This window comes from Nerophis ophidion, linkage group LG05 (assembly GCF_033978795.1).
Source record: "Nerophis ophidion isolate RoL-2023_Sa linkage group LG05, RoL_Noph_v1.0, whole genome shotgun sequence".
NCBI classification, from domain to species: domain Eukaryota; kingdom Metazoa; phylum Chordata; class Actinopteri; order Syngnathiformes; family Syngnathidae; genus Nerophis; species Nerophis ophidion.
In genome coordinates, this window is record NC_084615.1 from 52001059 (window position 1) to 52012002 (window position 10944).

Consider the following 10944-nt stretch of genomic DNA (forward strand, 5'->3'; position numbering starts at 1 on the left):
CTTGTCAGGTATGATGTTATTATTGTGTTGTTGCTTGCCACAAAAAAAAAAAAGTTGTCGTTCTGCGAGGCAAAGCTGTTGTTTTTTCCACAATTCCAGTAATATTGGACGGCAAAGCTTGCGTTGCTGTTCAGCAGCTCTTGTGTATCTCGAATGGCAGGATTAAGTTTATTTGCCTCTGCTCCTCTGGAAGGACAAAATAGGCTAATTGTGGTTCGCTTTACTACGACTTGACTACTACGCTTTACTGCACCGTGTTTAAGCACGGATTTGTGAGATCTTGTATAGGTCTGCAGTTTTTTACTGCACGGCAGAGGCGCAACAATACGTATGAAATGACGGTAGGGATTGGTGGATGGTGGACACTTTTCGTGGCGGCGCCGTTCAGCAGCCGTTACACATTCAGTGGAACTCTGAGGTGGACACGTTTTTTACTGAATACGTTCGAATAAGCTTCTGCCTTGTAGACTTAGTATTTATTTATATTAACAAATGTGCTGTTTTAGAATGCAATATTGTTCAATTGAAGGCACATATAATGTACTGTATGTCTATCTTGTGTGCTCAGCTGTTGTGTAGCTGCTGGTTTGTACTGGCCTATACTGTACCCTACCATGTTTACCTTTTGTAAATGACCTAACTAAAATACAAGAAAATACCAACCTTGTGTGCTTAGTAGAGGACATTTAGATGTCAACTGTCTGTCCAGCTTTTTGCGGGATTGTTTGTATCAGAGCTTTTAATTGACTTTTCAGATGCAAGCTGATATGATACCTTACTTGTTTTTTTTTGCTGATATCAGGCGGATATCTGACAACAAATATTGGATCGGGACACCCCTAGTTGTAATACCACCAAAGTTTTGACAAAGAACAAAAGTGAGATGTTAATTGCAGAACAACACAACAATAAGTGGACATCAGTAATAAAAAAAAATAGATTGTTGCAAACTCAACTCATAGTATATAAGTGATGTGTAGGCTCTATTTTTGTTTTTGTTGTACAAACTCCGTTTCCATATGAGTTGGGAAATTGTGTTAGATGTAAATATAAACGGAATACAATGATTTGCAAATCCATTTCAACCCATATTCAGTTGAATAAGCTAAAAGGACAACATATTCGATGTTCAAACTGATCAACTTTTTTTTTTCTTGCAAATAATCATTAACTTTAGAATTTGATGCCTGCAACACATGACAAAGTATTTAGGAATGGTGGCAATAAATACTGAGAAAGTTGAGGAATGCTCACCAAACACTTATTTGGAACATCCCACAGGTGTGCAGGCTAATTGGGAACAGGTGAGTTCCACGAATGGGTATAAAAACAACTTCCCAAAAAATGCTCAGTCTTTCACAAGAAAGGATGGGGCGAGGTACACCCCTTTGTCCACAACTGCGTGAGCAAATAGTCAAACAGTTTAAGAACAACGTTTCTCAAAGTGCAATTGCAAGACATTTAGGGATTTCAACATCTACAGTCCATAATATCATCAAAGGGTACAGAGAATCTGGAAAAATCACTCCACATGGCCGGAAACCAAAATTGAATGACCGTGACCTTCGATCCCTCAGATGGCACTGTATCAAAAACCCACACCAATCTCTAAAGGATATCACCACATGGGCTCAGGAACACTTCAGAAAACCACAGTCACTAAATACAGTTTGTCGCTACATCTGTAAGTGCAAGTTAAAGCTCTACTATGGAAAGCGAAAGCCATTTACAACAACATCCAGAAACGGCGCCAGCTTCTCTGGGCCCGAGATCATCTCAGATGGACTGATGCAAAGTGGAAAAGTGTTCTGTGGTCTGACGAGTCCACATTTCTAATTGTTTTTGGAAATATTCGACATTGTGTCATCTGGACCAAAGGGGAAGCGAACCATCCAGACTGTTATCGACGCAAAGTTCAAAAGCCAGCATCTGTGATGGTATCGGGGTGCATTAGTGCCCAAGGCATTGGTAACTTACACATCTGTGAAGGCACCATTAATGCTGAAAGATACATACAGGTTTTGGAACAACATATGCTGTTATCTAAGCCCCGTCTCTTTCATGGACGCCCCTGCTTATTTCAGCAAGACAATGCCTAGCCACATTCAGCACGTGTTACAACAGCGTGGCTTTGTAAAAAAAAAAGTGTGCGGGTACTTTCCTGGCCTGCCTGCAGTCCAGACCTGTCACCCATTGAAAATGTATGGCGCATTATGAAGCGTAGAATACGACAGCGGAGACCCCGAACCGGTGAACGACTGAAGCTATACATAAAACAAGAATGGGAAAGAATTCCACTTTCAAAGCTTCTACAATTAGTCTCCTCAGTTCCCAAACGTTTATTGAGTGTTGTTAAAAGAAAAGATGATGTAACACAGTAGTGAACATGCCCTTTCCCAATTACTTTGGCACATGTTGCAACCATGAAATTCTAAGTTAATTATTATTTGCAAAATAAAATTGAGTTTATGAGTTTGAACATCAAATATCTTGTCTTTGTAGTGCATTCAATTGAATATGGGTTGAAAAGGATTTGCAAATCATTGTATTCCGTTTGTATTTACATCCAACACAATTTCCCAACTCATATGGAAACGGGGTTTGTAGAATGTCTGCTGATCATCAGAATGCCCACAATACTGGGAGATGGGTGTGTAAATATAATCATTCAGCAGATGTGATTTATCAACACTAAAACTGTTCTGCAGACGCTTTTTTGTGTCTGTATTCGGCACATCCGGAAGGTATGTGTAAGCTGGCTCAGTTACGCACAAATGTCTGTGACAATAGAAGTGATCGCATTGTAAAGATAGACAATGGAGAAAGGATCTTCTGTGTGCACGTTATTATTTGACATATCCTCTATTCTGAAATGCCATTTCATAATTTTATAACTGTTGGATTTTTTAAGGGTCTGATTAAAATAAATTGAATCGATTAGTTAAGGCTTTAGTGGCATTCCTTTTTTCATATAAAAAAAACTTACAACGTACATCACAACTCTGCGTCTCCCAGAGCGCAACATTGGCGTGCTAAAAATAGGTTCTGTTGTCTAGATGGCGCTTCTGTGTACAGTAAAACGGGAATGAAACATGAAACTTGACCTCTCTGTAGCTCATTAATTATTTGAAAGCATGAGCAGACGTTTGGTTGCAGAGAGAGAGAGGGGGGGGGGGGGGGGGGGGGGGGGGCAAAAAGTAAGCCAACAGTGCCATCAAGTGGCTATTATGGCTTTGAAAAGCCAACACTGGCCTGACCTTTCCTTCTGATGATCAATAGTTACATTCATCTTTCTTGATTATTTATTTTTTAAATATATTCTAGTATTTGTATGACATTCTTTGTGCATAGTTAATCTATATTAACTTGTTTTAAAATTAAATCATACAACTATTTGACTAGACTGAATGCTGTTTGCTAGATTTGTACTGGTACATGACTTTTTAAATGATACGTTTTGTTTTTTTTTGCATTATGTTTTCTTTTTACCTTGTTTGTTTTTGTTGTGTTTTTGTTACTAAATTATAAGAAGGGCTTATCACAGCTATTATTTAACTACAGGAGTTCACATTTTCCCTACTCCACAGCAGGTTCTGGGTGATTTTTAGTCATGGTGTGTCAAACAAAAACAGTGCAGCCATTTGAAAGACTGAACCTTAATCCTAAAACGGAGATATTACCAAAGGGTAATGATGGCATACCTCTGCATGCTGTCAAAATATCTAAATAACTACCGTAACTGCAGCAAGACAAACATTATAACGACAGGTAAGCATTACTGCCTTAAGTATTCTCAGGGAGTCATCTTTATATCAAACTGCAAGCTGGTAGTGCTGATCAGTTGATGAAGCAGTTGTTGGATTTCCCACCGCAGGTCTCGGACAGTAGCCATGTCTGGACTCTTGAAGTCTGTCACTCGGTGTGTCGGCTCAGCAAACCGGCAAACAAGACGCCCTCTGTTCTTTTGTGATCAGCAGCTTGGCCTATCCCAGAGGAGTCCCCAATTCCTGTCCGTCCCCATTGACAAACTATCACGTGTCTAATTTTACTGGTAGTGCTGATCAGCTGATGAAGCAGTTAATGGATTTCCCACCGCAGGTCTCGGACCGTAGCCATGTCTGGACTCTTGAAGCCTGTCACTCGGTGTGTCGGCTCAGGAAACCGGCAAACAAGATGCCCTCTGTTCTTTTGTGATCAGCAGCTTGGCCTATCCCAGATAAGTCCCCAATTCCTCTCTGTCCCCATTGACAAACTATCGACATGTGTCTAATTTTACTGTTTCAGACTGATTGGAAACTGTAGGAGGAATACAAACTTCCTGTGTATCTCCCTGAGATTATTTAGGGCGGTAACACAAGCATACACTTATCTCACGTTGTAAACAATGTGGTGTATTGACAGTATTCACTGTATTTAATTGTGGATTGTACTTTACTGTCAATTATTTGTCTCCTTGCAGAAAAAAGAGCGCGCGTCCGTCATGAAGAAGAACAATGCCTACGCTGTAGCGGTGGCCAATTACGCGCCTAATATCACCAAGGACTCCAGCACGCTCCCGACCATCGCCAAGGGAGGCGCTTTGGAAGCCCACAAGGCCAAAGCAGACGGTAAAGTCCCGGACAGCAAGAAGACGTTCAATAGTGTTAGCAAAATTGACAGGATGTCAAGGATTTTGTTTCCCGTCCTGTTTGGATCCTTCAACCTGGTTTACTGGGCACCTACCTAAACAGAGAACCCGTCATTAAAGATATGGTGCCCTCCACTTAAGAGGCCTGCTTTTTGGAGTTCTGGTCGAGGACTGAGAACCAAATACCTCCATGCAACTGTGTGTACATACTTTTGCAGAGTGACGTCCTGGATTGCAGCGTGATCCTCTATCCTATTTTCTACACCGTCCGCAGCACTTTTGACAACTCTGGCTTTTGTAAATGTGTATGTCTATTTATATTCAATGTTTCATTGGTGTGACCACGTCCATTAGAATGTGTTCAAGTATGTGACCACTGTAGATACTCAGTAGATCTTTCATTTCATTTCAATCATGTATTAATATTTTGCTGTAATGCCCATTTTCGACGTTTCACAATATTCTTTGGAGTGAAATGGTTTTATTTTTTTCCGTCTCAAAGTGGCCTCACTATTTCCTGTCTAAGCCAATGAAAAAACCCAGTTGTATAACATTGTTCAAGAACAAACCTTTTGTTGTCTATGTCTAAGGCAGTGTGGCTCCCTATCACCATGTAAAACATATTCAGAAATACTATACTTTGCAATATGAATCAAGATATGATACGATAGTGCACTTCAGTACAGCGGTACCTCGAATTTTTTGTTTGCAATCCATTTCCAAAGATCAGACAAAGTTTGAATCGTACAAAAACTGGAGCAATTTTTTAAAATCCTATTTTAGACACAAAACAAATGTTATAGAGAAAACTGCATAGAACATTATTTGTCTGGACATTCTTTGTGCATAATGATATGGCAGCAAACAGACCAGTTTGGTCGTTTGATAACTAAAACGAAATACGAAAACCAAGGCGAAATTCCGGGAGTAATGTGACAGTATAAAATGTCGCATCACGGTTATTCTGACCAAAATTATCGTGGTTAATATTATCATCATGGTACTGTTGAATAAGCTCAAAAAGTACTTACACACACACACTGAAATCTTTTAACCAAGTTTTATTTCATGAGTCATCATATTGTTATTACAGTGTTTAAATATGTTCAAATTATTCTGTTTTATATTGTCAAAGTTTAACAGTGTCTTTCAATGATAAAGGCAATATGGTGCCCTTCACTTCCGGGTAATGTTACGTCTTTCTGTTGTAGATACGTCTATTTATGGAACTTCATATTTACTTACCTGAAAGTTCAATGTGCACAATGGAATAGCGTAGATGTGTTAATACACGTTTGGATTGGGGTATGATGTTTGTAATGGTTAAAGACGGTAATCTGTATTGTATTCATGCTAATGGGTAAACTAGCTAGCGATTAGCCCGCTAGCTGCTTCTCCTTGAGGTTTTTTTTTTTTAAAGTGCGGTAAAATGTACAATAATTTTTATTTCAAACGGTGATACTAATCCGAAGGAATTTTATTGAGGTTTATCATTTGTACAATAATCGTTACATTGTTACAAACCACAAACAAAAACCAAGGTACCCGCTGTACGTTGACTTTACAAGCATAATGATGAGTTTCCACATACAACCATTAGGGAGCAGAAAAGTACATGACAAGCAGCTGATTTAAAAAACAAAAGTTGATAAGATATTTTCATCTATTTTTTACGCTGTGTCTTTCCAAGGGTTTTTGTTTCATGGCACAAACACCATCGAGAGCTGTGCAACTAAACCAAAACAGATTTGTAATATTGTTAAGGTATGTTCAAACATTTTCTCGTTCTGTGTGATGAACTTTGATATTATGATTAATTCCTTCAGTTTAAACTCAAAAACAACCACACACACACAAAAAAAATGTATTTCCTTTATATTTGTAGCCACACATCAGAAATAGTGAGTTTAACTCACTTTTATTTTACTTTTCTTTTTTATCAAACATTGCATGACACACAAATCTTGCTTGCTTTCTTTTCTTATCTTGCCGGGTGTTTTTTTTTTACTTAAATTCTTATACATTCCAGCTAAGAATGATTTTTCACAAGTGGATGCTTGATTCAGTGCACAGTTTCTAATAAAACACATCACCTGCGTCAGATATCTTTTTATTGACTTTGTTCAACTTATGACGAGCTTTTACTGGAAATGTTGAACAAAATTTAATAATCATGACAATATAACCATTATCTTTCTGCTGCAGCGATACAGCTTTTATCAACTCTGCAGGCATTTGCAGGCTTTAGGCTGTACTATTTTCCACTAATAGCTGAAAGTTGATGCCAAAAGTAGACAATCAAACACTTGATTGAGCATTAATCACAAAAATGTTTTATAGAATGTGTCACACAAGTGTAAGAAGAACATGGCTTCGCTCTGCTGCAGGTAAAAATTGGTGTGTTTATTGTTGTTTGTACTGTAGGCTTTTAAAGGTCCATTTCCCTAAAAAAAAGGTTGGATTCTAAATCATAAAGCACTCCTTAGTATTTACCTACTGTATATTCAGTAGTAGTTATGGACAACTCCACTCACATTTTTATGATTCCATGCATCCATTTTCTACCGGTTGTCCCTCTAGGAATCGCGGCAGTGCTGGAGCATTTATTTGGGTACTTGATACACCAGAGTCACTTAATGTGCACAAGTGAGTCAGTGAAACATGAACATTAGTGAAATATTTGTCAAAACTCAAGTTTATTGGTGATTTCACTGATTTTACAGACTCATGGATATTTGACCCAGAGTCATTGAAATTTCAGTCTTTGTTGAGTATTTGTGAATAATTGAAACTTGAGTCTTTGTCAAGCACTTGTGAAACTCGAGTCTTTGTCGAGACACCCTGAGTCTGTGAAATTTTAGTCTTTGTCGAGTATCTGTGAGTCAATGAAACTTGAGTTTTTGTTAAGTATCCTGGAGTCATTAAATCTTGAGTCTTCGTCGAGCACAGATAAATTAGTGAAACTTGAGTCTTTGTTGAGTAAATGTGAATCAGTGAAACTCAAGTATCTGCCAAGCATCACAAGTCAGTGAAAATTCAGACTTTGTCGAGCACACATAGGTCAGTGAAACTTTAGTCTTTGTCAAGTATCTGTGAGTCAGTGAAACATGATTCTTTTTCAACTATCAGTGACTCAGTGAAATTTGACTCTTTGTCGTCCACAGATAAATCAGTGACTTTTGATTCTTTTGCCGAGTATCTATGAGTCAGTGAAACTTGAGACTTTGCCAAGTATCCATAAGTCAGTGAAATTTTAATCTTTGAGGAGCACCTGTGACTCAGTGAAATTTGAGTCCCTGTTAAGTACCCGTGAGTTAGTGAAGCTTGAGTATCTGTGAGTAAGTGAAAGTGAATGCCGGTCAGGAATCCACAAGTCAGGGAAACTTGAATTGTTGTCAAGTGACCATGAGTAAGTGTTGAGCTATTGTTGAGCTCCCATAAACCAGTGAAACTTGAATCATTGTCGAGCACCTGTGACTCAGTGAAATTTCAGTCTTTGTAGAGTATCCGTGAGTCAGTGCAACTTGTCTCTGTTAAGTATCCAGTTGTCAAGAAAAGTTAAATCTTTGTCAAGTATCCGTGGGGCAGTGAAACTTGAGTGTTTGCCAGGCAACCCCCACATCAGTGAAACTTAAGTGTTTGTCGAGTATCTTAGAGTCATTGAGGTCCCATAAACCAGTGAAACTTGAGTCCTTGTCAAGTATTGGTGAATCTATGAAACTTGAGTTTGTGTTGGGTATCTGTGAGTCAGTAAAACTTTACTCTTCTTTGAGCTCCCAAAAATTATTGAAACTTGATAATTTGTCAAGTGTTGGTGAGCCAGTGATACTTGAGTCTTTAAAGGGGACCTGCACTTTTTTGGGATTTTTGCCTATCGTCCACAATCATTATTAGAGACAACAACACACATTTTTTTTGGTGGGGGGGATTTTAAAGATGATATATGCGGCTCAAGGGAGTCACCGTTGTAGGTTTTTCAAAGCACCCGAAAACAACTTCAAAACCCTCCATCAACGTTTTATATACAATGCAGGTATAAATATAATGTAGTAACAGCCACGTTCATAACAATATGTAATATGTTCAATATTTATCCTATTTTGGTCATTTTATTCATTGCCCGAACTGGTTTTCTTGACGCATTTATTTCCGATTCCATAGCAGCACAGATCCAACTTCCGGCAACAAATGTGTGTTCCTACTTCCGGAAAAAAACACAAGTGTGCATTCTCATCATGGCAGAATTGGAAACAGACAACAAAGATAACTATTTTTGGACGAATGAAGATTCACAACCCTATCTTTTTGAACCCTTATATGTGGTGGTTGAACTGTTGTTTATGGAAGAGATCACAAAGAGAGGGTGAAACGTTGGAGCAGACAGAAGCTGAGAGAATGAGGTGTAAAATGACTTTGACACTGGAGAGTAATGTGGAGCCAAGTTATTTCAACATAAATGGTGTACTTACCCAAAATAAACTTGAAAAAACATTACCGGCCAGCTGGACCAAACAGAGAACTGTCCATCGAGTGAGTCACTTTAATATTGATCATGATACACGCAGCACATCAGGCTTATTACAACTACAGTACATACACGGTCGAGCTAGCTGTGTACAAACAAAACATGAAATGTGGGCTAATACTTTACAGATAATGTAATATGATTGTTCATGTTTTTCAGTCGTACAGATTATTGTCTTATCACATTGTGTTGTGTATTACAAAATCAATTGCATTTCAGCTGGTGACAAAAAAGCTAGCTTATCTCTCGCTGTAGTACGAGGGTCAACCTGCTTATGTGATATTACGGCACGAGGGGATATTTGGAAGATTGGCCCAGGACGTTGCAAGCACCTTCATTAAATGTATTGTTCCTGATTCTTCCCCTTGCATACTCTTTTGGGTGTATAACTGTGGAGGTCAAAATAAAAACTGGATGCTGTACACAGCTCTTGCCCAATGTGCAAACGCAGAATGGGGCCCACCCGAGATTGTGATAAAATATCTGGAGAAAGGGCACACGTTCATGAGAGCAGATTCAATCCATGGCTCAATCGGCAAGAAAATGAAAGCTCAAGAAAACATCTATACGTTTGATGACTTTGTAGATCTTTGTAAGACAGCATCAAGATAGATTGGTTTTCCTTTGTTTTCTCAAAATCAGCTAGAAGTGAGTTTCTAGGTTTTGCCTTTGGATGGGAGCAGTGGTTCTTAATTTTGTTGGAGGTACCGAACCCCACTAGCTTCATATGCCCATTCACCGAACGCTTCTTTAGTGAAAAAAAAAAAATATATATATATATATTTTCAAATTCAAGACAAAGGTATATGTTTTTTTTTACTAGTGCACAAAATGAACCCTGCATGAGCATCACCTTGTTCAAAGAACAAAACCAACACACTGCATGAACTCACAACAAATTACACACCTGCAAATCACATGGAAATTAGAGGGAAAATTGTTTAGGGGCATATCCATAATACGCTGATAGGGAGAAGTTTTTATTTTTAACGATGAGTTGGGTGTGTCTTGACCTCCGTGGCAGAGGGTCCGCCGACAGTGAGTCGGCAGAGGCCGACTCACCGAACCCGGGTTAAGAACCACTGGGTTAGAGGGATTTAATCAGACCACATACACTCAAAAATCAGCAATGATACTGGAATTATTCAGCAAAACTAAGTAAAAAAAAAAAAAAAATCTGACATCATGATAACATGGCGTCAAACCAGTCAATAATGTTAAATTAAATGAAATATTATTCAAGTGTTTTACTTTTTGGGAGGGTTTTTGGTTCTTTACATATCTTTTTTTTCTATTTTAACTCAGTGTAGGTGTCAGTCATCAGGGGGAAAATATAAAAGCTTACATGACAGAAAGGTAGAAAATGGGTTACACCAAGAGGAGTTAAGTTGCTATGGCAACTGCTGTCCATTTTCTCCTTCTTCATTCAGCGGGTCTGAGTGGATTTCCTGGTGCTTAAGCATGTAGGAATGTAAGGTGGTGTGTGATTTATGTCAGGATTTTTTTATTTTACATTCCATCCACCCAATTACTACCGCTTATCCCCCTCGGTTTCCCACGAACACGGGAACTGACATTTATGAGCCGTTACCAAGCTGCTTTGGAGCAGACATTTGCCCCAAATCACTAACCGTTAAAACACGATTTTACGTATAATACTTTGATTGTTATTAGTATTCAAATGAAATGTATGTAATTGAAATTATTCATTTACAACATAAACAATTATTCAATACCTTTTGTTGAGATTTTTACGAGGTTCCGTTTCCGTCCCCATTTCCGTTTTGTCAAT

The 10944-nt window shown here is 38.5% G+C and overlaps 1 protein-coding gene across 1 annotated transcript in view; it reads left to right on the forward strand.

The window, feature by feature from the left end:
* The window catches only part of LOC133553373 (gamma-aminobutyric acid receptor subunit alpha-2-like), a 118261-nt gene extending 111481 nt beyond the window's left edge, over positions 1 to 6780 (forward strand). The window contains 2 exon segments of the mRNA XM_061901496.1: positions 4460 to 4712; positions 4715 to 6780. Coding sequence (XP_061757480.1) covers positions 4460 to 4712; positions 4715 to 4767 — 306 coding nt within the window. The 3' untranslated portion in view covers positions 4768 to 6780.
* The last annotated feature ends 4164 nt before the right edge of the window (positions 6781 to 10944 follow it).